Source organism: Lemur catta, chromosome 3 (genome assembly GCF_020740605.2).
Source record: "Lemur catta isolate mLemCat1 chromosome 3, mLemCat1.pri, whole genome shotgun sequence".
NCBI lineage: Eukaryota > Metazoa > Chordata > Mammalia > Primates > Lemuridae > Lemur > Lemur catta.
The window spans coordinates 10510183-10537863 of NC_059130.1; the positions used below are offsets into that span (position 1 = coordinate 10510183).

Consider the following 27681-nt stretch of genomic DNA (forward strand, 5'->3'; position numbering starts at 1 on the left):
GAGAATTTATAGCAGTATAACACAGCTTAACATGTTTTTAGAATGATGTAAATATTTAACCTTCAGTAGTGTAGCACTTAAGCATTAACATTTCTCTGGACACTCACTTGTCTGAAGCTGGAAGTGTCCTGTAAGGTGCTTCATCGTCTTCTGAGGTTACTGCTTGGGATGTGTTCTTTGGCGACTCGGTAGAGTCCTTCACCTAGTGTTTGTAAAGTAGGAAATTAAATGAATCCTAAAGCAGGATTTAATCCTCTTGCTATTTTTTTAAAATCTTGACAATGGCTTTTTTTATACTTAACCATGAATGTAGTGGGAAATTATGCTGTTTAGTAAAAATAATGTACTTGACCAATGTAAAAAATTTATATAAAATAGTCTTATTAAAAATCTAGATTTTTTTCTCTGAAAATCTATTTTCAATATATTTTTAGGCCAAAGCCAGTAAAAGAAACTCTTAAGAAATAAACTACTTGTAGCAGTTTGGGCTGTTAAAAAAAATTATGGTTTAAAATGGTCTCTTCTGTTGCACACTACTATAAAACAAATTTTTGTAGGACCTACCTAATGTTAAAAAAAACCCACACAAAAAATCCATGTGGTTAAGAACCCAGGCCATGTAAAATGAAAACTCACAAAAATGAATCAGGCCCTTAGCTGTCATTAAGCTTTGCCCTCCTTATCCCAAATACTGAAGGCAGTTTACAAGGGGATGATGATAAAGTAACTGTAGCAAAAGAAAGACAAGGATGGGACAGAGCAGGGCCTGGATTAAGACTGAATCACAATGCAAATGCCCACGCCTGGAACAAGTTGGCAACTCGTTCAAATCTGGCTGCTTCTGATTCTGCACAGCTGGGAGGGGATCTGAGGCTCTGGGCACCTGGTCTTTCAAAAAGTCATTCAGGTGATTTTGATGGGCAGAGAGAACTACTTCTCTAAATGGCCAATGTGAGAGAGAGTCACAGTCACAGTCTGAAATTATATTAAGGGCTCGGCGAAAAATAAAGAAAAGCATTATTCTTGGTTTTAAGATCAAAGCATTAAGTTAAAAAGAAAGTATTAAGTTAAAACCTAGATTACATTATGTTTCACATATGTTATATATAAGGTATAATGTCCCAAGGTAACATCATTTAAAAAACTGTAAGTTTCATGGAGCTTTTTCTTATAAGAAAATTCAACAAGCAAAGGCAACATACCAAATCACAATAATGTAAAAATAAGTTTATTTTGTATATACAGTGGTTCTTAGACCCTGTAAACATTCAACATTATCCATTCCATTTAAAAACTGCTTTTAATAGCTGTCTATCCCTGTTTTAACTGCTTTCTCATTTTCCTGAAAGCTTCTCACTATAAGCCTTAATTTTAATGACAAATATTGGCTAGTCAATATATAAGCCTTATCTCTTTTCTGGTAATCAACTGGCCTTGATAAGGTCAATTTGCTTTTAATACAGTCTTCCCTGAATTGCTGTCATCACTCAACAGCAGTAGCATGTTGCCTTGCCAGCTGTCAAAGTAGATTTCATCCCCAAACGGGTATCTGTAATGAAAGAATGCAAAGATGAAATTTTATTTAAAAATTTTAAAAAAGAACTCATTTTTGGATTGATTAAAAGCAGTCAGGAGTGCGAGCAGCATTAATTCTACTCTCAGAGTACGGTCTATCACCTGAGACACTTGTTTCTCTTCAGAATCAGATCACAACTCAGAGGACAACTCCCACCTTGGGAGCATATTCACCAATCGCCACGAACAGGCCTAGTCCCCAGAGAGGACGACTTTACATACATCGGTGTTCACAAATCTATCCTAAACTGCAGGCATCCTGTCATTAATTCATTTGTTATATGCTTGCTGCGTTAAAAAAATCTTAATATAAAATCCTGTGTACTTCTTGGAAAAAATGATTACCTTTCTGATGAGATGCTATAGATGTTTGTAATATTAAACTAGAATATTAACATGTAAAATTAAATTGTTACGGGCACGTAAGTAACACTTCTGGGAGCCAAAAATGGGTATTCTGCATTTCATTAAAAAAAAAAATCAAAAAGCAAATGCTTTGAATACGTTTTCTGAAACAAATGCCTGCGTGAAAATTTTAAGAATTTATTCCTGACTGGTATCACTTTTAGTAAGCAGCTGAACATGGCTTCTAGTGTCAATATGGTTAAAACAAAGGACACATGATGTATGTGAAATCTGCTAGCTAGGGACATGTGCAAAATTAATAAATTGCTTTTTAAAAAGGTTTAAAATGATGAATGCTTTTTAAAATGAGAAAGACTAAAAATGTTGATGACCTGTGTGCAGTTAAGAAAAACATCCTACTCTGTTTTCCTTACCATTGTATTCTTTTCTATGTTTAGATCTCTAAAATTTAGAACTTCACATGGCCAAGACAATATGGTTTGCAATAGTATAAATAAGATATGGTAATACCTGATAGTCTCAACTGCTACGATTCTGAGCAACATGGAAAACTGGTCCTACAAAAGCCTGTGCACTTCATTTGGTGGAGGAAAGAATAAAGCCATTCTCCAAGTCTACTAAGTAACATTGAGATTACTGATATAACAAGCTATGATATCTAAAGTCCCCTAGCAATCTTCAGTTCTGTCTTAGCTAAACATAAAGTAAAAGGGACAATAAGAAAGCAGGCCCAGCCCAGTAATAGCTGCAGGAGAGATGAAACTAGAAAGGTGCAGTGATCTGTGGGTGGCCTAAATAGAGAGATATCGAGGTGTCAGTCCTACCGATGCTGGTAATGTGTACTCCCCGGCTGCATTAAGATGCTGGAGTGCATAAAGAGGGTAAACAACTATAGTGGATTCTTCTTAAAAATAGTTTTTGAGTACCTATCACATTGGAAACACGTTGAGTCCAATGCAGAACAAATTATTCAGTTAACTAAAGTAGGTATTATAGGACTTCCACTAGGCAACACACACTTTGGTTAGTTGGTTCCTACAAATGCCTATAAACTATAAAATTTCTTTTTCAATGTCCCCTAATTCAAACCAGCCTCCTTAACTATCCAGACTCAGTGAAGTGTGCCATATGTTCATCTTAAAATATATATTCTATGAGACCACTTTCTAAAATTAACATTTCAAAACTTTATGAGATGTATATATCAAAGAGAAGATGGAATTAAACAAAAGCTTGTATATACATACATGTGTTTGTTAATTCAGATTGTCAGTAAAAATGTTAATGTTTAAGTTGGCACCTTTGTAGTAAATATCAGAATATTCATAAAGAAGAGTGAATAGAGTTGTTAGGAGTATACTTTACAAAATCCAAAGACTTTAGAGCTGTCACGCGTGTCTGTGTTCCTCTAGCCACAGGGGCTGCCGACCGGATCCTTGCCACATGGCCCAGCAGCAGTTCTTGCTGAGCTGTGAGGGCCGCCTTCGTCTGGGCTGCCTTTGGCTTCAGTCTTGAGCTGGGCCTTTTCCACTGCGGGTGAACCTTCCATATTCCCTGATACCTCCTGGTCAGAGACAGGCTTAGCAGACTTGCTGCTTTCAGTCGGTGTGCTTTCTCCTGGGATTTCACCAATCTCTTTGGGCTTTGTATCCAAAATAGGTGATTTAGGCTATAAAGTACAGAAGTAACTGTTTGAGGTAATGTGGAGTTTTAGTAATCAAACATATCTAACAAGTTCCTACCGAAATTGGTTGAAGCTAGCTCCAAACTCTTTAAAATTCTGGTTCCAATGCTGGATTATAATTATATAAATGTTATTTATTTATTTTTTTGAGACAGAGTCTCGCTCTGTTGCCTGGGTTAGAGTGAGTGCCATGGCATCATCCTAGCTCACAGCAACCTCAAACTCCTGGACTCAAGCAATCCTCCTGCCTCAGCCTCCCAAGTAGCTGGGACTACAGGCATGCGCCACCATGCCTGGCTAATTTTTTCTGTATATATTTTTAGTTGTCCATATAATTTCTTTCTATTTTTAGTAGAGACGGGGTCTCGCTTTTGCTCAGGCTGGTCTCGAACTCCTGGGCTCAAATGATCCAGCCGCCTTGGCCTCCCAGAGTGCTAGGATTACGAGTGTGAGCCACCGTGCCCGGCCTATATAAATGTTACTAAGCCTCACAGAACTGTACGTGGAGGAGTGGGAACACTTAGGATATAGTAGGTGGTCTTAGTGGCCCAGCTTAGAAGGAGTCAAAAGGACTGGTGACCAGTATTGCTAATTCCTCTTGATTGGTGAGAATAATTCATTTGACAAATATTTCCTGAGCACATACTAAGTTCTAGGTGCTAGGGATACAGCAGGAATAAAATACAAAAACTTCTCACACTGGAACTTACATTTAGGTTTGGGAGAGAATCAGGCAACAAACAAATTAAGAAAGTATAACATCATTTGTTGAATGAAGGGCTATGTAGAAAAAGAGAAAAGAGATGAAGTGCTGGAAGTGGGTGGGTTGGTAGGGTTGGACTGCAGTTTAAATTAGGGTGGTCTGAAAAGGTGACATGACTAAAGATCTAAAGAAAAGTACCATATGATATATGGCTGAAGAGTATTCTAGACAGAGTGTACAGCAAGTATAACGGCTCTGAGTTCAAGGCAGTCAGGAGCCCTTGTGGCTAAAGTAGAGTGAGCAGGAGATGACCAGTAAGGTAGTGGATGTGGGAAAAGGGCCTATCAAGGAGGGCCCTAAGCCACTGCGATAACTGGCTTTCCCTACATGTGAGATAGGAAGTCACTGGAAGAGTTTTGAGATGAGTGACAGGTAACTATCAACTATAAAAGCTGGAAGGAACATCTTAAGGTTTTCTAGATACATGTAGATATGTTTATAAGGAATTCTATGGGAAAAGATGCTATATTTTCTGTAATTTCCTAGATTCTATTATGCTCATAACTGTTTCTCAAAGGTTTACAGTTGCAACTTAAACTTTGCAAATAACAATACAAATTCCTCTCTCAAACAGAAATGGAAAGGTCCCTTTAAAAGACCAGTAATGGTGAAAAATGCACCATTCTGCAGGTTAAAAGTACAGTCTAACCAACCAGTGATATAGAAGATTTGGGAATGCAAAGTTTTTAAATCCTCCCAACCCCTCTTTTCCATCTAGCTAAGCCTTTAGGGCTCTACTCCTAGTTCCCTAGGGCTCTGGGCTTTCAGTGAGGCCTCCTCTGATCTCTTCAAAGATAGAAATTTCAGTCATGCTCATTTGTCAGCTTCCTATGAAATTTTGTATGAATTTACCATCTGTTCTAACAAACTACCATTAAATAACATTTAACATAAAAATTAAATCTCGTTCCATTTCTTCTGAGGAAGCTGGACTAACTTTTGACCAGAAAGGGGAAGAGAGAGAGATTAATTACGTTAATCGTGATATAATTAGCAGTGAAAGGTAAAAGATTAAAAATACTTATCAAAAGCTCTATAGGAAGCATTTAGGCCTAGTACGAAGGGACAGCAGAATAAACAGGTGCTGACTTACACTGGGTACCACCTCGGGATGCTCTCGTGCCTCTGCGTCTGGTAAATCAAATGCCCGGAGCACTTCAGGGCTCTTGTTGCCAGTCTGAAATCTCAAGTCAACATCTCTCTCTCTCAAAACATCTCTTCTACCCTCAAATGTTTTGTCATAAGGGCCTTGCTCAATTTGGCCCCTATAATAGAAATCTGCATCACCTGCTCCACCATGGGGTCTATAATCAATTTCCTTCTGCCATCTTCTGTCAGCTGGCTGGAGTGCCTGGGGAGGTTCTCTCTCAGGACCACCTAAATGTCTTAGCACATGAACTGATTTTCCGGCACCATAGCAGAAACCCTGTAAGGAAAATAAATACACTTTCCTGAGGACTTAATGGCTGAATTATAATGAAAAGTTATGAGGTGTTTTCTTCAGGGTGCTAACAAAATTAAGAAATTTAACTTGTGGCATTTATGGGCATCAACATGTTAATTTAACTCTTTTCATTAGAGACCTCTTCTTTGGATTAATAATAAAATTTAATAAACCATTCAGTTAATACTTAATAGTAGACATTTTAATCAGCTGGACACATTTTGATTGAATTATAACAATGGCAGGCTGAAGCCTAGAAATTTAAATTAGAAGGCTCTAGCTGTCTGATAATTGTTCACGTTTCTATATTCATATCCATCATATAAGGTAAATGCTGAAAATTATTTAAAGTTCTACATCATTACGTAAACATTCTCCTATAGGTGTTTGTATTTTTACAAATACAAATTGGATTAAGCTACAGCTAAAATTCAACAGGTTTCGATTCACATTCTATGAGAACAAGTTGGCCTCAGTTCTCAAAGTGTGGCCCGGGGACCCCTGGGACAGATCCCTGAGACTCTTTCAGGGGATCTGTGAGGCCACACCTTCTTCCACATCCCTTTCTGATCCTGTGTTAAACCCAATGCTCTTACCTTCTCAGTGCTGCAAAAACTCAGACTGAAATAAGAAAGCCCCCTTTCTCAAAGAGGAAGTAATCAACTTCCTGTGTATTTTTTTTTTTTTTTTTTTTGAGACAGTCTTACTCTGTTACCTGGGTTAGAGGCTAGAGTGCCGTGGTGTAAACCTAACTCACGGCAACCTCTAACTCCTGGGCTCAAGCGATCCTCCTGCCTCAGCCTCCCGAGTAGCTGGAACTATAGGCATGTGTCACCATGCCCGGCTAATTTTTTCTATATATTTTTAGTTGTTCAGCTAATTTCTTTCTACTTTTAGGAGAGACTGGGTCTCGCTCTTGCTCAGGCTGGTCTCAAACTCCTGAGCTCAAACGATCCACCTGCCTCGGCCCCCCAGAGTGCTAGGATTACAGGTGTGAGCCACCGTGCTGGGCCACTTCCTGTATATTAATTCACCAAGTTTAAGTAACAACTTAAAAAAGAGATTATTATTCTAAATAACTGCTATGACATCTACAATCAAACTAGAGAACCACTTCCTTAGAGTAATATACATGTAAGTATAAATAAATCTGTAGCACTTAAAAATCACAGGAAGGCTGATGCAGGAGGATCACTTGATTCCACAAACTTGAGGCTGCAGTGAGCTATGATTGTGCCCCTGCACTCCAGCCTGGGTGACAGAGTGAGATCCTGTCTCCAAAAATAAAATAAAAAATCACCTCCTCATTCCAGTAAGCATAACTTAGCCTGACTTACAATATCAAAGAAGCCTAATAATTTTAGAATTGCCTTTTTTTCTGTAAATCCTGCTAAATATTGACAGTGCTAATATACTAACCAACACAGCTAATGCTATAATTATCAGCACAGGAATGTGAAGTAACGCTGGAATCTCCTTCATGAGCGCTTTAATAAATTCACCAGCTCCTTTTCCAATGTGCTTCAGTGGCTCTGTTACAAAGTTGGTGAATGTAACTGCCAGTGCCTATAACAAGAAATAAAAGCAACTTAATTTTTTCCTCAAAGGACCGAGGCACACAGAATGAGTCAAAATTCATTGTGCCCTGAGGCTGAAATTATGTTACAAATTAAAATGCTGTCATATGGCACTTTTAACGTGAAAAATCACTGCATAAGTATTTTTGCTAGAACAAAGATTATTAGCAAAATGACCCTAAAAAACACAAAATTTTTTTAGAAATACAAGGAATTTTTGTCTTACTTTGTATAAGTAATTTTTACAAAAAATATGCTACATTTACCTTTGTTGGTGGGACCAACCAAATAGGGTTGACTAATAAAAGCTCATAGTATTTTTGGCATGGGTCATCCTTATAGGTCCATGAACTTCTAAACCACTCTATTTAGAGAAACAAACAGATAAAACACTGAATCATTAAAAAAAAAATAAGACAATACTGTGGTTTTGACCCTCATTGACCACCCACCAATCAATTTTAAATTGTTTTATTGTTTTACATTTAAAATAGCTTCTCTGTAATGCTGAGTTTTAAAATTTTCATCCTATGTCCAAAGTCATGTTTATTTTAAAAACCCATTAAATTATACAAGTCTTATGCAGATAAAAAAAATTATATCTTATAAAAATGTCTGAAATGTAAATAATTAAAAGCAGTTTTTTACACATACAAATGAGTATAGGTAAAACTTGGGAAATCTAAATAAGATTGGTGCATGGTATCAAAGTCAATATCCTGGCTCTGATATTGTACTATTATAGTTGTGTAAGATGTTATCATTGGGGCAAAGTGGGGAAAGCATACACAGGCTCTCTATGTATTATTTCTTACAACTGCTTGTGAATCTACAGTTATCTCATTTGGAAACTAGCCTGAGCTAGAGGAGGCATTTCGTTGTCCCTGAAGCCAAGAAGCAAAGCTGAATCGGCTTTTTAAGAAACTTTTTTTTAAAGAAACATTAATTTTGGAACCCATTTGTAAAATCTACTGAGTTTCTATTTTGTCAGTCATAGTGGACTTGCATTTATAAAGTGCCTTTGAACATTAGCAAACTATTCCCATTGCTAGATATACACAACCAAAGGCAGTCAACATTAGTGAAAATATTTATAAAATCTGAAAGAATAAAAAACAAAATTTTTCCCTTAATTAAAAAAAAGTAAAGCTACAACATAAAATTTGATAAGCTGATACAAGGAGATTAAATCTAAGATAGATGTTAATTCATATATACTTTCATTCACTTCTTTAATAAACTTCTGTTGAGGACCTAGAATGTGCTAAACACTGTGCTAAGGATTAGAAGAACAAAAATGAGCACAGGATCCTTCACAGTCTAATGGAGGAAGACATAATATGAGACCCAACATGTATACAATTTCTATTCCTTCCCTGTGACTTTACACGAACACAAAAAGTCACTGGTTTTAAACCCTAAGACTCTTCTTGCATGTTCTTCTGATATTAAAGATTCCATCACAGAAAGCCTCCTCTGGCATTTTATCACTTTTTTTTGTAATTACTAATATATTTTCTCATTTTTAGAAATTCTATTCAAAATAAGGCCAAGTGAACAAATGCCTTACCCCAAATACTTCCAGTCCAATCCATCTTTTCAGCACACACATTGTTTAATGGCTCCATCTTGGCAACTTCGGCCTGATGCTGTGCAAAAGCTAGCTGACCAACACCAAAAGGGAACCATGAAAGGGTGTTAATGAAAGGTTATGCCTACACATCCCAAAAGCCCTAGAGTTCAGTGTGTCTTTACCATTCATCTAAACCGGATTGCTTAAAATTTTTTAATAGAAACAAAAACCCATTATTTTTAAAGACTGCCTATTTTCAGCTCATGGAAAAGGATAGTCTTAGTGCAACAAGTAAGGATAAAGAACTATAATTGCCTTCTTTGTAAGTAATTATAAGGAAAGAACACTTTACTAAAAAGATTGCTCTAAATGGGTTATAGTCTTCTTTTATTATGAATTAATGCTTTAAATTTTAAAACCCTCCACCTTTTAATACCTTATATAAATACATCCAATTCCATCCCAAACTGAAGAGAAAACTGATGATTAAAACACGTCTCAACTGGGTGTACCAGCGTACGTATGTCCACAGCTCGGTAGCTACTAATACCACGATGCAGAGCAGACACAGAAGTACCTCAAAAACAGAAGACAGAAATCAGTCACTATAAGCTGTCCTCCCACCATAAAACACTAGTGGTCACTCACTCAAAACAAAAGAACTGGACTCAAATATACAAAATCATTTGTATAACTATGCTGCTTGCTCATCAATACAGTATGAGTGACTTAGTACAGGTTCTTAACATAATTATGGTGGAGTTTTCAAAGTATTTTAAAAAAGAAACTTAACCATGTTGCCCTCATCCCATCTTACCATTAACACACTATACGGATCCACTCCAAAGGAATCTTCAAATCGCCACTTCCATGTTTCAAAATCATGAAACTTAAAATTAATTAAAATATCACTCAGTACATCATCCAAGGCACCTGGTTTCCAGTCTTCTCCACCAAGAAACTTCTGTATTTCTAACAACGTTTGTCTTTTAAGGATAATCTCAGCATCATAATGCATAGCGTCTTTGTTTTCATCAGGCTAAATTAAATTTACCAAAAAACAAATAGAAAGATAATTTTATAATTAAACATTTTAAGACAAAAGCCAATTTGGAACTAAATATTAATATGTAATTAGTTTGCAATATTTTATACATATTAGAATAATATCCACTCCTCTGTCTCATAGGCCAACATGAAAACCAAAGATTGTATATGTGAAAAACCATTTAAAAATTACTATAAATTTTACTAAAAATTTATGATTCTTGCTATTTGCAGTAGTTATATTCTATAAAGTTACCTCAGACACTAATTAGCAAGTACTGAATCATTACTTCTACAGAAAATATAGGGTTTGGTTCCTGCAAACCCCTGGTCATAATATTTTCATCAACTAATCAATACATAACCTTGTTTTATGCGTGTTCTGTATGTTTCTGTTAAAGGACAACTTATTAAATACATATATTGTTGATTCAATAACAATGACCACACGGCCAACAGTCCTGTAACTCATACCTGAATGAAGTCTAACACACGTATTTTCTCTGTAAGGCATTTTACAGCCTTCTTACACTTAGGAACACTAGCTGTCATATTAATCTAGGTTCTCTGAGTTTAAAAAAAAAAACAAAAAGGAACACTAGATGGCAGTTCAGCACTACATTTGGGGGCTATTTTAGACAACAAAGTCACCATCTTCCCTGCAAACCAGCAGAAAAAAAATAGACCACTAAATAGACCACAAAAAAAGGCACTTGTTTGCAGTTTGAAAGCCAAAACAAGAAAGTAGAGTTTCAGTTGCCTTGTTCCACCCTCAGCTGGTGTATCAGGCAACACATTTTTTGGCACTCTGCACATGTCCAAAAATGACCACAAAAACACCCTGAGTATTTTGATTTTGAGGTTACAAAGAAACTTTAATGAGGAGATAAATTAATAAATTTGGAATCTGCAAATAAGGAGGATCAACTGTGTATCTTTATTTTATGATTCACTTTTTGACTTTTCATTTGCTGCCAGTTTTCAGATAGCCTAAAATTTGCAGTAGTTCAAAGAAGAAAACCAAAAGGGATCTTAAAAAGTAACAAAATAATGGGTTTCCATGAATGCATGATACTCATAACTATTAGTGTGAGTTCAGCTTAGGAAAATCGCTGTAAACAACATTTTGCATTCATTAATCAGTTGATACAAATAAGAGAAAATTCCTTTTTCTTTTACAAGAGTAAATATAGACAGAAAAAGGTAACTATAAAATGGGAAAAACCAAAATGTCACATAATATCGGTAAGCATTAAAGTAGCCATTGATTAATATTGATAAATATTTTTTAAAAATCAGGAACTAAGTATTGCCAAGCATTTCCATCTTGAGTATTTCTGGCTCCATCTGTTTCCTCATCTAGGTTCTTTTCCAACCTGTACACAGCTATAAGATTCAAATTAGAGGATGCACACATGAGAACATCTGCTTTTACACTTCCAGAATAAAGTGGTTTACTAAATTATCCATCTAACTCTCCTTTCCCTGTTGGTCATTTCTTACTGTACCAGGAAGATGGGAGTCTAGCAAGTTCCACCAACCTGCCTTCTGTTGATGCAAGAGCCCTTCATTTTCAGGGATCTGACTGTGACTGCTTCTGGTGGTTGGGGCTAACCAAAACAAAAGTCTGGCTTCTGACTCTCTAGACCAATTCTGGTAGCATGCACAATAGGAAAAAGAAAAAAATCTATGAGCTTTTAAACGAGCTTTATAAATGTTGTAAGTTACTAAAGTATAAGTTTCCTTGATGCTTTCACTCCCAAAAGTGAAAACAGTGCTCTAAAAAATGGAAAATTTTAACATTAATTATGAACAATATGCACATGATACACAATTCTGTAAAGCAACACTTGCCAAAGTAAACAGCAAGGAGAAAAAACTATATAAAACACATTTTTACTTTTCCTCAATGTATAATTATCTTACATTATATGACTAAGAAAGTATGGAAATGGTAGAAAACAAGAAGTAGGGTCAGGACAGAATTATCACCCTACCTCCTCACCTCAGTTAAGTAGTAAAGCACGGCACAGGGTTACATAAGTAAATCCCCACAAACTGTAAGAAAAAGAAGAGTGGTCTGCACTGATTGCCTTCTACCAAACCATCGAAAAGCAGGCTAGTACCTTTAATCCTGTCTGCATAGCTTTTGGTAAAAAAAAAAAAAAAGTGAGTCAGGTAGTCTCTTTTAAAGCATAATGATGCTTTATCACTTCTTTATATAATTTGAAATTAATAATGAAATATCCACTTTACAGATTAATAACACACCATCAGATACTCACAAGTCCAAGCTTTCCAGCTTCAATTAAAATCTTATTTAAGTATCTCCTAAAAACAGGATTGCTTTGACTCTCATAGTCTTTCCTCTTTTTCTTTTCACACTCATCAATCTGTAATCATACAATAAATTCAACACTAGTTAGCATCAAAGTTTAATGTAAGGATCAAGTTTTTAGCCTAATGGTGCCATCAAAATCAAGGTAAGGAGCTAATTGTTTTTATCAAGCTTGCATTTATCAGCTACATTACAGTGTATAGTCTGCCTATCTCCCGTGTGTTCTCTTTGCAAAGGGCAAGTAGGCAACAAATAAAAAACACATGTCCAGTACTTAGTCCTGCCCTGGAAGTTTTTCTGCTGACTTTCAGCAATTTTAAAGCTGAAGATCATGAAGCAAGCAGGCAGACATCCACAAACAGAGCATCTGGACTAATTTGCTGCTTTCTAATTCCAAAGCATCGATTTAACAAGAGAAAAGGAGGAGGGAAGGGAGGGAAAAAGGATAAATACACATGGAGACAAAGAGATGGAGAAACACAGACAAGATAAAGCCGGAAGATGAAATGAAGGACACAGCAAAGAATTTCTTAAATGTGCCTATTACTTTTGACCTTTTATTAATTTTTTCATCAGCAATTAATCATCCCATACTATATGGAATGCCCAGGAAGGCAGGGAACCATAGCTTCTCCAGAGTATCCTACACATGGCAACCCCCAGTACATAATTCTGCGTTAGAGCAGACTCCCTCTGAACTTGGCTCCACCACCACCACAGTGGTCAAGTTGCTGGGTGAAGGTAGTAGATAGTTCGCAAACATAAAATAACTTTGTGATAACTTGCACTTTAACCAGGTGTGAGCCATCATTTGAGTTGAGCACTGAAATGGGCTTCAGTTGATAAACATGACAGTAATTGAACAGCACACACAGACTTAGTGTAGAAAGACATTCAAGAAGTCACACAGCAGTTTCCTGCTTTCAGGCAAGGTTTGTAGTCCTTTTATTTTTTTAAATCTTAAGGAAACAACTGTTTTTAAAAAAAAAAAACAACAAGAACTCAAGACTCCATTTTGCCAATCATGTTTTTCACAGTGTTTAAACCAAAGTCAAAAACAATGGAATAAAAAATTTCTGTAAAAAGGCATTTTTGGATTTCTTACTGTGCAACCAGACTAGATCACTATATCACAATACACAAAGTGAAGCAAATTTTATCTAAGCATTTCTTTGCTAGCACTTAGGTGAGACAATATTCACATTTAATAAGAACCACAGCAGGTGATTATAGATCTTAACTGGGATATTTCTGGATCTCAATTAACAAACTCTCCCAGTCTCTCCAGCTAGGAACCTCAACCATTCACTCTGGCTCTCCCTTATCCCTGCCTTCCCTCAGCCATCCACATTTGCCTATTCTACCTTGTAAAAGTTTAACACTTGCCTCTTATCTTCAACCCCTGTCACTGCCTCATTTTGAGCCTTCAGCATTGCTGACATCTGTAACCCCCGCTGATCTCACTGCCACCCTGCTCTCCATTCCAGGCCCCCTCTACACTGCTCCAGTCCACTGCCTACACAACCAACAGAGGGTGGTTCCCACAGCAAATAATGAATACATTCAAATCTCTTAACCTTGACTTATTTTGTTTCATATAAACCCTACTTCAGCCACATTAAAAAAGATTGGACACATGAAGGAATGATAGCTATTACACACTAAATTTTAATAATCCTTTATATTTGTAAGAGTAACTCTTATGCTTATAAGTTGGTAATAGGCCCATTTCTTCATTTGCTATATTTGTTGAGAGTCTACTATGCTCCAGCACTGTGATAGGTGATGGAGAATTAAGATGAATAAAACATATTCCTTGCACCAAGAAGTTTACTGTCTGGTAAAGAAATAATTATAACGTAGTGAGATAAATGTTATTACAGAAAAATACAAGAATACAGGGTACTATTAGAGAAACCAAGGCTAGAGTGACTAAAGAAAAATTTTATCTATATAAATCATATGGTACACAGAAACACTAGAAACAAATATAATATTAGCAAATACAAAAAAACAGAGCAATTTAACATAATATAAAATTTATGAATGAAGAAAATCTAACCTTATGAGTTAAAGAATCAAGTTTATGATAACATTCTGAAATTTCATCAGCATATGCCAAGTCAGGACTGACATCCTTTTTCTCTGAAGTATCATATTTCACCTAAAACAAAGTCCAGAGAGATTTTCTTTGTTCAGTTGTAAAAATAACCTTCAGTTAATGAAGACTAAGATTTTGACTTCATCATTTCATGATATTGCTGGTTACATCTTCAATTGTAGTGAACCACAAAAAAGGTGAAAGTCTCAAATGTACGTACTAAGAATTAAAATCAAATTAGTTTGCTGCTTACTGGGCTTTACATTCAAATTCAATGTGGGTTTGAAATAATCTTAGATTATGAATGTCAGGAAAATATTCTACATAACGGCTAATCATTGATATATGACTCTCATAGCTCTGTGCAAAACAATGACAAAAGTAGACTATTTCCATCATGGGACTGATAAGGTCTTATACACACAGGCACTTTTTTTAATACCTGAGGTTTTCTCATTGTCCCTGAAGCAGCATCATAGTTAAGCATGTCTGTGGGGTCAATCCAGTCATCATCATGAGCACAGCCAGCTATCAGCAACAGACACTCACAAAGGAGCAAAGCATACAGCATCCTGTATAAGGCTAAAAAATGTTTAATACATATAATGAAACATAAGTATTTTTAAAATAGATTTTTCTGTAATAAATACGATATACCTAATTCCTTTTAGTGTTAACACTTTATGAATAGTAACTAATAAAATTAGTAAAATGGTATTCACATACAAAAACATACACAGATGCACAATATTCTCATTGAGATGATAAGAAAATAGGTATTTTTCACGTGGCCCAGCAACTCCATTCCCAGGTATATACCCAAGAGAAATGAAAATATATGTCCACACAAAAACTTGTACATGAATGTTGATAGCAACATTTTTCATAATAGCCAAAAGGTAGCAACAACTCAAATTTCCATCAACTGATGAATGGATAAAAGGCGTGGTGGCTCACGCCTGTAATCCCAGGGCTTTGGGAGGCCAAAGATTGCTTGAGGCTAGGGGTCTGAGACCAGCCTGGGCAACACAACACCCTGTCTCTACAAAAAAAATTTAAAAATTAGCCAGGCGTGGTGGCACAGATCTGTAGTCTTAGCTACTTGGGAGCCTGAGAGAGGAGGGTTACCTGAGCTCAGGAGTTTGACCCTTCAGTGAACTATGATCAAGCCACTGCACTCCAGCCTGGGTGACAGTGCAAGATCCTCTCTCTTTTTTATTAAAAAAAAGGAACTCCAGACTAAATTAAATACATCTCTGTTCCCCTGTGTGACCTATTTATTATTCTAGCATAACAAAGAGTGAAATTAGCCACTTATTGGTCTGTCTCTTCTATTAATATTAGCACAGTAGCTCTCAACCTTGGCTCCATATTAGAATCACCTTAGGAGCTTCCAAAACTCCCAATAGTCTAGCCACATCCCAGACCAATTAAATCAGAATCTCTGGAGTTTGGACACAGGCATTGGGATTTTTAAAACTCCCCTTGGTGGTTCCAACATGCAGCTAAGGTAGAAAACCACTGCACTATAATTTGAACTTCTCTAGGGAAAGGTAACATCTTACCCAAACCTGAAGTCACCTTTCCAAGGACCTCTCCATCTTGCCCCCTCTCTCTTCCCAAGCTCAACATCCAGCCCAGTGGTTGGCACATGAAAGAAATTCAGTAAGTATTTATTTATTTATTTATTTATTTATTTATTTATTTATTTATTTTTTGAGACAGAGTCTCACTTGTTGCCCGGGCTAGAGTGAGTGCCGTGGCGTCAGCCTAGCTCACAGCAACCTCAAACTCCTGGGCTTAAGCGATCCTCCTGCCTCAGCCTCCCGAGTGGCTGGGACTACAGGCATGCACCACCATGCCCGGCTAATTTTTTGCGTATATATATTTTTAGTTGTCCAGATAATTTCTTTCTATTTTTAGTAGAGACGGGGTCTCGCTCTTGCTCAGGCTGGTCTCAAACAGCCGACCTCGAGCGATCCACCCGCCTCGGCCTCCCAGAGTGCTAGGATTACAGGCGTGAGCCACCGCGCCCGGCCTAGTAAGTATTTATTAAGCAGCAAATGCAAATGATCAAAGCTGTAGCAAGGACTCAAAGGATTTTAGAGGTCCCAAGGATGAAGAAAGCACATCTGACTGGAAGAAACTGGAAAGACTTCATGGAGGAATCGTATGGGAAACAGAATTTGAAGCATGGATAACATTTTAAGGGTGCTAGGTAGGGGATGCAAAGGCAGAAGAGCAAAGTGTATGTTTCATAAACTGTAACTGCAAGGATGGATGTGGTAGGATGTTGACATGGAGAGGTGGGTTGTGACGACACTGCCAAAGTACCAAGCGTATGACTAAGTTCATCTGCTAACAACTACCAACAGTGGTGGGAGCTACATTTTGGGAAGATAAAACTAGCATTAAGTGTACAGAATGAGGAAAAAACTAGATTCAAAGAGCCCAAGAAAGAGGCTGAAGCAGAAAAAGGATGTGGTACTTGGTCTGAAAGAGTGGTAGCAATAAAAACAGAACACACACGGCACATTTTGAAGATTAATTCTACAGACTTCAGCACATAGAAGGAAAGGAAAGGAAAGATGACAAACATGATTTTAAGATTTTAAGGCCTAGCAGTAACAAAAAAGGTGATATTAACTTAAAAAAGAAATTCAGAATGAGAATATAGTTTGGGGGAAAAAGTTCAGCATTCATTTGTTCAGCATTTACTAAATACCTACTGTGTACTGGGCACTATCTTAAGTGACAGGGATACCAGGAAACTAGACAGGCCAGGTTTTCTTCAAGAAGTTTACATTCTAGGGGAGAAGAACAATAAGTTGGCAACAACTATATATATATATATATATATATATATATATATATATATATATAACAGAATGAGGAAAAAACTGAATTTAGAGAGCCCAAGAAAGAGGTTGAAGTAGAAAAAGGATGTGGTACGTGGTCTTAAAGAGTGGTGTGTATTTGTGTGTGTGTGTGTGTGTGTGTGTGTATACACACACACACACAAAATTTGAAATAGTGATAAATCCTAAGAAGAAAATAAAGCAAGACAATGGTACAGATGAATCAGGCGATGTTGGGTATTTCAGGCAAAGCCTCTGATGAGATTAAAGATGGCCACAAATTCTTAGTCACGCTCCCCCATTGAGAGACAGAGTTTACTTCCCCTTCTGAATCTGGGCTGGCCCTGTGACTATTTTACCAAAATATTGTGTTGGTTCTGGGCCTAGCCTGTAAGAAGGTTACCTGCTTCTACTTTACCCTTTGGAACATGTGATTAATTTTAAGTGTCAACTTGACTGGACTAAATACCTATAGCACTGGTAAAGCATCACTTCTGGATGTGTCTATGTGGCATTTCCAGAAGAGATCAGTTCGTGAGTCAGTGGACTGAGTGTGGAAGATCTGCCCTCAATGTGGGCAGGCAGCATCCAATCAGCTGAGGGCCCTAATACAACAAAAAAGGCAGAGGAAAGGTGATTTCCTATCTCTCTCGTGGAGCAGGGACACATTTATCTCCTGTCCTTGGACATCAGAACTCCAGGCTCCCTGGCTTTTGGACTCCAGGATTTACACCAGTGGACTCCCAGGTTCTTAGGCCTACAGTCTCAGACTGAAAATTACACCATCAGCTTCCCTGGTTCTGAGGCTTTCAGACTTGCACTGAACCAGGCTTACTGGCATTCCAGGGTCTCCGGCTTGCAGACAGCCTATCCATGGAACTTCTCAACCTCCATAATCATATGAGCTAATTCCCCTAACAAGCCCCCATCTCACCCATCCATCCCTCTCTCTCTTATTGGTTGTCTTTCTGGAGAACCCTGACTAATACAGAACACCTGCTCTTGGGATAGCCCCTCGTAGAACCCAGCTGCCACCTTGTAAGAAGGACAAGCCACGTGGAGAGGCTGAGTGCCCAGCCTGCAGCCAACATCAATGGCCAGCCATGTGAGTGAACCATCTGGGTGGCTCCAGTCCAATCTCTTGGTGACCAACTTGGTGACCCAGCCAACATCATATACAATAAAAGAAATATCCAACTGAGGCCAATCAAACCCCATAAACCCACAGATTCAGGAGAGATAATAAAAGTATTGTTTAAAGCCATTTAACTTTGGGGTGGTTTGTTACACAGCAAGTAGATAACTACAACAACATTAAAGCAGAAAAATAAGATAAGCTTAGGAAGATGTGGGAGAAGAACGTCCAGAGAGAAGACACAGCAAGTATAAAGATTCTTATACTTGCTGTGGGGAAGGAGGTGGGGAGTGGTAGGCCACAGTAACGAGTGTGGTTGTTACTCTAGGTGTAACAGGAAGCCACTAGAGGGTTTTAAGCAGCGACATGATAGAATCTGGTTTACATTCTAAAAAAAAAATCACCGTGGCTGCTATGTGGAAATTGGAATGAAAGAACAAAAGCAGGAGATTAGTTAGGAGAACTTGCCCAGTTGAGAGATGAAGGTGGCATGAAGTAAGATAGCAGCAACGTGGTCAGATTAGAAAAATTTGTGTACCCTACTACATGTGGCAAAGACCAGCAAATAAGTCACCAGATACATTTCTTCTTATTTCTGGACAAATGTTGACTGTACATCTCAGCCTCTCTTCCTTGAGTATGTCCACGTGACATAATTAAGTTCCAGTCAATGCAAAAGGAGTGGAAAGAATATGTAGCACATCCAGGTCTGGCCCATGAAGGCCTCCCACAGACAACTCTCCATCAGCTCCCCTACCCCACCAGGGAATGCAGAGAACACTGAGCCCTAGAGGAGGGCAGTCAAACTATGGAAGGAGCCTAAGTCCCTAAATGACCACACAGAAGGCACCCACTAAGGGGGGACATAGCTTTTACAGCTTTAATGTTGCTTTAATGAGGCTGCAGTGAGCTATGATCATGCCCAAAGTGAGACCCTGTCTCCAAAACCAAAAAAAAAAATAAAATAAAGGAATAATTCAGGTAGAGGTTTTGGGTCAAGGTGACATAGTAACTCTATACAGTAGTCCCTCCATCTGCAGTTTTGCTTTCTGAGGTTTCAGTTACCCACAGTCAACCACAGTTGGAAAATATTAAATGAAAAATTCCAGAAGTAAACAATTTTTAAATTTTAAATTACACTCCACTCTAAGTAGTGTGATGAAATCCCTCACTGTCCCCTTCCACCCCACCTGGGACGTGAATCATCACCTTGTCCAGCATATCCAAGCCACAGAGGCTACCAACCAGTTAGTCGCTTAGTAGCCATCTGGGTTATCAGATCAACTGTCGAAGTATGGCAGTGCTTGTGTTCAAGTAACTCTTATTTTATTTAATAGCAGCCCCAAAGCACAAGAGTAATGAGGCTGGCAATTCAGATATGCCAAATAGAAGCTATAAAGTGCTTCAAGGGAAAAGGTGAAAGTTCTCTACTTAAGGAAAGAAAAAAACATCATATGAGGTTGCTAAGATCTACAGTAAGAATAAATCTTCTATGCATGAAATTGTAAAGAGAAAGAAATTCATGCTAGTTTTGATGTCACACCTCAGACTGCAAAAGTTCCAGCCACAGTGCATAACTTTTATTTCAGTATATTGTTATAACTGTTCTATTTTACTACTAGTTATTGCTGCTAATCTCTTACTGTTCCTAGTTTATAAGTTAAACTTTAACATAGGTATATATGTACAGGAGAAAACATAATATACATATATGTGTGTACATATATATATAGAGAGAGAGAGAGGGAGAGAGAGTTAAGTACCATCCAAGGTGTCAGGCATCTACTGGGGGCCTTGGAACATATCCCTGGAGGATGAGGAGAAGACTACTTACTCCAAAGCACTTCCCCAACTCCTACTTCTGGCGAAGACGGAGTTACAGCGACCAGATTTACCCTCTTGCCTAAACAACCAAAAATCTGCACAAAATATATAGAACAAGTTTTTAAGACACTAGACACTAGGAAACAAAAGATAGTGGTCCCCAAAATATGAGAAACAAACATAGACAGCCCTTCCACTGCCCCAGTTTACTGCCTTAAGAGAGTGCCCAGACCATGCGTACAGGAAAACGGAACTCAGACAAGAGTTAGAAGGCCCTGAGTCACGGAGATGGTCCTGAGGAGGAGAAAGGTGCATAGAGACAGCTCCAGAGATCTGCACAGGGCTCCTGCAGTATAATAAAGGATACCTGGACTTTGTCCCTGGTTCATTCAAAAATCCTTAGCATTTCCTGAGTGATATGAATATCTTTGTTGTGCTAATGATATGACTCAAGGTGGCCCCTAGACTAGCTCAGGATGAGGGCTGGTCATCAGAAAGACCAAGAAAGTGATTAGAGGATTGGAACTCAACCTCCTGGGAGAGAAGGGCAGGAAAGGGGCTGGAGACTGAGTTCAGTCATGTGGCCAATGATTTAATCAATCATGCCTACGTACTGGTTGCTTCCTGGTTGATGAACAATTGATGTGCTGGGAAGGTGACACACCTGGATTCCTTTAGGAGAGGGTTTAGAAGCTCTGTGACTTCTCCCACAGACCTTGCCCTACGTGTCCCTCTATTTAGCAGTTCCTGATCTGTATCTTTCATAACGAAATTGTAAGTATAATGTTTTCAGTGAGTTCTGCGAGTTGTTCTAGGGAATTATCCAACCTGAGGGGGTTGTGGGAACCCCAAATCTACAGCTGGTTATTCAGAAGTATCGGTGGCCCCCAAGACTTGCAGCTGGCATCTGAAGTGGGGGCAGTTTTGTCAAGGACCTTGCCCTTAACCTGGGGGTATGCACTAACTCCAGGCAGTGATAGAGTCGAGCTGGAGCTGAATGAATTATAGGACACCTAGTTTGTGTCAGAAAATTGGTGTCAAAACAGTCCCCCTTGAGTATTCAGCAAGATACTGACTGGAGCACACAGAGGAGGAAACCACCTGAGGCCTGATAAAGAACCAGTGAAAGGACTCAATACAAAAATAAAGAGTAAAAATTAACAAATTAGAAAACAAAAATAGAAAAGATAAAGCCAAAAGTTGGTTCTTTGAAAAGACTAAAAGAATTGATAAACCTATATAATAAGGAACAATGAAGAAAAAGAGAAGGCCCCAAAAACCAAATACCAAGAATCAAACACGATAAACTCATTCATGATTAAAACAAAACTATTAGCAAACCAGGAATAAAAGAAAACTTTACCAGGTAAAGTACTTACAGCAAGCACCATACATGGTGGTAAATATTGAAAACTTCCCTGAGATCAAAAACGAGACAAGGGAAAGGGCATTGGAGGGCTTCTAGGGTACTGGCAATGGTCTTTCTTAACCTGGATGGTAGTCACATTGGTGTTCACTTTCCATAAGTCACTGAGGTAAACATGTACATTTTACACGTTTTTCTATGTATATTATATTTCACATTTAAAAAGGTTTTTTAAATGAGCATAAGACTAAGACATTGTTATAGGGAGTCCACTTGCTCAAGGCCTCTTAGGCGTGGCTCCAGGTCATGGTCCTCAAATTTGGCTCAGAATAAATCTTTTTAAAATTAAAAAAAGAAAAAAAGATATTGTCATGGGATAAATTGATCCCCTCCCCCCAGATTCATGTTAAAGTCCTAACTCTCAGTACCTCAGAATGTGACTGTATTTGGAGACAGGGTCTTTAAAATGGTAATTAAGTTACAATGTGGTCATTAGGATGGGCCTGTCCCATCCAATATGACTGGTGTCCTTGTAAGAGGAGGAAGTTTAGGCACAGAAGAGCTAAGGCAATGTGAAGACATAAACCACCTATAAGCCAAAGAGAGCACCTTCAGAAGAAACCAATCCTATCCTCTAGAATTGTCAGAAAGTAAATTTGTTATTTAAGCCATCCAGTTTGCAATAGTGTTATGGCAGCCCTAGCAAACTAATGCAGATTTCTTCAGACCTAAAAAGACTAAAAAAGTCTGCAACCCATACACTCCTAATATGCTAAAGAAGTCTGACCACAATAAGGAAAGGTATGAATAAAAGAAAAATGATGAACACAGGAATTAATCAAATATATTGATAAATTTAATAAGCTACTGATAGTAAAAAACAAACCACCCCCCCCAACTTTGTATTTAAAAATGTACAATCCAAAATACTAAGATTCCTGTCATACTCTGGAGACACCCGGAAATACTGAATAACTTTACACTTTACTGTTAAAAATTAGAGTTCAGCTAAGGAATAAAACCATGGAAAGGCCAGGTGTGGTGGCTCATGCCTGTAATCCCAGGGCTTTGAGAGGCCAAGGCAGGAGGATTGCTTGAGGCCAGGAATTCAAGACCAGCCTGGGCAAGATAACAACACCCCATCTCTACAAAAAATTTAAAAATTAGATGGGTGTGGTGGTAAGCACCTGTAGTCCTAGCTACTCGGGAGGCTGAGGCGGGAAGATCTCTTGAGCCCAGGAGTTCGAAGCTGCAGTGAGCTATGACTGCACCACTGTATTCCAGCAAGATCTTTTTTTTTTTTTAAAAAAAAAAGGGAGTTGGGGAGAAAAGAGTGAATACTGATCAGAGCAACACAGGGCAAGCCAAACAATGCAATGCGTAGAAACCAAGGAGGTGCTTAATTTTAAGAGTAAGACTCAGGTTATGTAACTCCCAACTGTCCATCAAAGTGGTTCGATGGTGATGTTTGAACCACAGGATGGCCCAGCTTAGGCAATATAAAACAGGACCGCAGACCATAATCAGAGCCCTCCTGTTACAACAGGGGGTCTGTTCCTTGTCTGTAGCAAACATATCTTACTTTACACAATAAACTTCACCTTGTGCTTGCCTTAAAAATTTTAAGAAAGAGGTATTATTAATCAATCATATTAAATACTTCAGAGAAGTTGAAAAAAGTCTGAAAAAAAAAGCCATTGGACTGGTTAATTAGTTGGCCATTTTTAACCTTTCACAGAATAACAGGGAGAAGCCTAAATCCAAAGTGGTTAAGACGTAGGTGACAAAGGGAGTGTATAAACTGAAGAAAGTCTCCAAGAAGATGGGGGTATATGAAATCAAGGCTACAGGAAAGGTTTTTCATAGGCAACAAGGTTACACACTTCTTCGTAAATAGAAATGAATGAGGAGGAATGAAGACAAAATTTCTAAAGAAGAGAAGCTGACATAGTTCATGTTATAATATGATATCAAATGGACAAAGAAATACTCCATTAGGAATGCCACTGTATGTGCGGAGGTTGGGATGGGGGGGATGGAGATTTGGAAAAAAAGCCCTATAGGGGGGCCGAGTGCGGTGGCTCATGCCTGTAATCCTAGCACTCTGGGAGGCCGAGGTGGGAGGATCGCTCAAGGTCAGGAGTTCGAGACCAGCCTGAGCAAGAGCAAGACCCGGTCTCTACTAAAAAGAGAAAGAAATTATATGGACAACTAAAAATATATATAGAAAAAATTAGCTGGGCATGGTGGTGCATGTCTGTAGTCCCAGCTACTCGGGAGGCTGAGGCAGAAGGATTGCTTGAGCCCAGGAGTTTGAGGTTGCTGTGAGCTAGGCTGACACCATGGCACTCTAGTCCAGGCAACAGAGTGAGACTCTGTGTCAAAAAAAAAAAAAAAAAAAGCACTATGAGGGCAATAGATAAAGAAAAGTGAATGAAAAGCCTGTGACATCCATGAAGTCATACTATTGACAACCATGTTACTTTCTCCAATAATGATCAGCAGAACCAGAGATTTATCCAAGGCTAGACATTAGCAATGCAGAAATGATGGACCACCAGTGGGTGAACGAGAACAGCAGAATCAGCTGGAAATTCAAGCTCCCCTGCCAGATCCCTGTGGCCACTGGTTTAAGGCTGGAGTTCCTTGAGAAATCTTACAACTAATACGCTTGTTCCAAAAAAAGCTGCATCTAAACCTACTGGGGAGCTTGTTTTAAAAAACAGACTTTGATTCAGTAAATCTAAGGTGAGTCTAAGATTCTGCACTTCTAACATGTTCCTGGTGATGCCCACAGACCACACTGAGGAGCAATGTGACCATCCTACATTGGTTTAATTTAATGGAGGCACCTGTGTCATTCTATTAATACTACTTGTCAGTGGGTACTACTCTCTCTCCCCCACTTCCTCCTATTTTTATTTTTCTCATCTGCCTCAGGCTTTGGTACTAATAATATCAAAATTATAATATATATAATAGCTAATATTTTGTTACTATGTGCCAAGCACTGTTACATGTATTCATTCATTTAATCCTCAAAAAAAATTCTTGGGAGTCGTATTATTACATTCATTTTATAGACTGAGAAACAAGTAACTTGCCCAAGGCCACTAGGCTAGTAAATGGTAGAATCCAGACTGGCTCTACCTAAACCGCCTCTCTAGGGCAAAAGTGCTAGTGGCCCTGAGGGGCTTCTCAATGAGAACAGGGTCTCAGGGTGGAGAGAAACTGTTGGATCCGTATCTCCATACAGCGGGAAATACGAAGAGTGGGCTGTTACAGGAGCTACTAGAGAGCTAGCAGGAAATGCAGATCTCCACGAAGGCAGGCAGTCACTGAGTGGAAACTGGCACAAACGAAAGTCTTTGATTTCAACAAATTTACACGTGTAATGCGAAAGGCAAGACTAACTTGCACAGTGGAATCAAATTCAGTATTAGTCTACAAGCACCACAGCGTAAAAGTCAGCAGTTTGCAATTTAGGTCGACTGTGTTTGTTGTGGTTTCTTGACACTGAGAATTTGCATTTCTAACAAGTTCCCAGATGACAATGAAGCTAACCTGGAGACCACACTTTCATAATCACTGACATAGAGAAAACCTGAATTGTTTTTCACCACCCAGTCATAAACATACAGGGTTATGGCATCTCTAACTTTTTACACTCAAATCAGAGTTGGAGGTGTTTTTTTTTTTATTTTTTAACTGTGTTAATTCACAAATTTGGAGTTTTAACTAAAATTACTACTACAAATCCCAGCTATTTTGCTGACAGTATTTGTTCAAATTATGCTTAAAGTTTTCAGAGATAATGAAGCCAACAAAATGGAGCGTTCCCTCGGGTCTCGCTTTGCACTTGCCATGCCCTTTCCCTAAGCCTCTCTTCGAGCCAAGTAACGTCACAGCACTCGCGCGGCCACCAGCGAGAAGGCCGCCACCCGGCTCAGAAGCTATAAGGGGCGGGTGCTCGGGCCCGGGGAGCGAAGCGCTGCGGAGTCATCCCCAGGCGCGAGCGCAGCCCCAGCCCGGGTAGCGCCTGCGGCCTCCCGGCGTCCGCGCCGCCCGGCAGCCCCCTGGACCCGCCGGGCCGAACCTGCAGCCCCGCCCGCCGCACACATACACCCGACCGCGCAGACTCACGTCCCGGGTCGCTTGTCCGCCTCTGCAGGAAAATATCTGCCCGGGCCTGCAGGAGAAGATGGCCAGCCGTTCGTCCCGGCCACCAAGCGCTTCTAACGCCCGCGGGACCTCTCGCGCCTCCTCATCGACTCGCTCGGCCGGCGGCTGGGTGTCCCTCCTGCGCACGCCGCTGATTGGCCCCGCCGCCTCCTCATCCACTCGCTCGGCCGGGGGCTGGGTGTCCCTCCTGCGCGCGCCGCTGATTGGCCCCGCCGAAGGGGCGGGGCCGACCTTGCGGGCCGGTTTTATGCTGGGGGTTTTCGTCTGCGGTACCCTCTCCACCAATGAAATTCTACGTGTAATCCAAATACATGAAACGGATAGGAAACGTATTTTCTTACTATTCATTTATTTCACAAGTTCGAACAACATTTGCAATGAAACCGGAGATCTATTTTGACCATAGTTTTAAAATGGGTATAATGAATGACAACAGTAGTCCTATATTGGGGCGGGGCGGGGAGGAGCTTTGCATACTACGGAGTAATTGGAAATTGTAAATTTTATTTTGTCTTTGTCTTTAACTGCTGCACTTGTAATTTCAGGAAACTTTCCAAAGAGGAGATGATGAGTTTTTCTAGCGGCATACAGAAAAATCAGTTAACTGGCAACAAATGAAAAGGTGTGTTAAAATTTGATATACAATTCAGCACACTTGAGTGTGCATGTCGTTTACTGCAATTTTTTAAAACTTAAAATACACATGACATAAAATTTACCGTCTTAACCATTTTTAGGGGTACAGTTCAGTGGCATTAAGTACATCCACATTGTTATGCAACCATCACCAGCATCCATCTCCAGAACTCTCTTCCCCTTGCAAAACTGAAATTGTATAATAATATTAAACAACAACTCCCTATTCCCCCCTTCCCTGCAACTGTCCATTCTTTCTGTCTCTAGGTACCTCATATAAGTGGAATCATACAGTATTTGTCTTTTTGTGATTGATTTATTTCACTTAGCATCATGTCCTCAAAGTTCATCAATATTGTAACATATCAGAATTTCCTTTTTAAGGCAGAATAATATTCCATCATATGTGTATACCACAATTTGTTTATCCGTTCATCTGTCAGCAGACATAGGTTGTTTCCACCTTTTGGCTACTGTGAAATAATGCTGCTATGAACATGGATGTACAAATATCTTTTCATTTCCCTGCTTTCAATTCATTTGGGTATATACCCGGAAGTGGAAATGCTGGATCATATAGTGATTATATTTTTAATTTTTTGAGGAACTGCCATAGTGTTTTCCATAGTGGCTGCACCATTTCACATTCCACCGACAGTGCAGAAGGGTTCCAATTTCCCCACATCCTCACCGACACTTAATTGATTTTTGATAGTAGCCATCCTAATGGCTGTGAGGTGGTATCTCATTGTGGTTTTGATTTGCATTTCCCTAATGACTAGTGATTTTGAGCATCTTTCCATGTGCTTATTGTCCATGCCACTTTTATATATTCTTTGGAGAAATGTCTATTCAAGTCCTTTGCCCATTTTATAATGGGCTTTTAAATTTTTTTAAATTTTGATTAATTATTATGAGCACACAATAGTTGTATATTTTTATAGGGTACAAGTGATGTTTTGGTACAGGCATACAATGTGAAATAATCAAATCAGGGTAATTGGGACATCCATCGCCTCAAGCATTTACCATTTCTTTGTGTTAGGAACATTCCAATTCCACTCTATTTTAGTTATTTTACAGTATACCATAACTTGTTGACTATAGTCACTTTGTTGTGCCATCAAATATTGTTCATTCTATATATCTAACTATATTTCTGTACCCATTAACCATCCCCACTTTATCCCTCCTCTCTGCTACCCTTCTCAG

The 27681-nt window shown here is 38.8% G+C and overlaps 1 protein-coding gene across 2 annotated transcripts; it reads right to left on the reverse strand.

Moving 5' to 3' along the window:
- Positions 1 to 1206: 1206 nt before the first annotated feature.
- On the reverse strand, positions 1207 to 25876 carry CLCC1 (chloride channel CLIC like 1). Of its 2 annotated transcripts, XM_045546686.1 has the most exons (12): positions 25795 to 25876; positions 14911 to 15050; positions 14430 to 14531; positions 12315 to 12422; positions 9800 to 10021; positions 9419 to 9559; positions 8980 to 9073; positions 7676 to 7773; positions 7252 to 7398; positions 5482 to 5814; positions 3307 to 3610; positions 1207 to 1549 (listed from the first exon to the last, which is right to left on the reverse strand). In XM_045546686.1, the coding sequence occupies exons 2-11, from the start codon at positions 15037 to 15039 to the stop codon at positions 3350 to 3352; spliced, it is 1635 nt and encodes a 544-aa protein (XP_045402642.1). In that variant the 5' UTR covers positions 15040 to 15050; positions 25795 to 25876; the 3' UTR covers positions 1207 to 1549; positions 3307 to 3349. The 2 variants fall into 2 exon arrangements, with proteins under 2 accessions (XP_045402642.1, XP_045402641.1); XM_045546685.1 differs by having other exon boundaries at positions 1207 to 3610.
- Between the last annotated feature and the right edge of the window lie 1805 nt (positions 25877 to 27681).

What these genes read in the sequence shown, in the direction of transcription:
- CLCC1 (XM_045546686.1), bottom strand. Translation starts at nt 15,039, where the DNA reads ATGCTGTATGCTTTGCTCCTTTGTGAGTGTCTGTTGCTGATAGCTGGC. An exon ending in GGTTGGTCCCACCAACAAAG is followed by an intron (nt 7,399 to 7,675) that starts GTAAATGTAGCA and finishes TTCTTGTTATAG; the next exon opens with GCACTGGCAGTTACATTCAC. An exon ending in ATCCCGAGGTGGTACCCAGT is followed by an intron (nt 3,611 to 5,481) that starts GTAAGTCAGCAC and finishes TGTACTTTATAG; the next exon opens with CCTAAATCACCTATTTTGGA.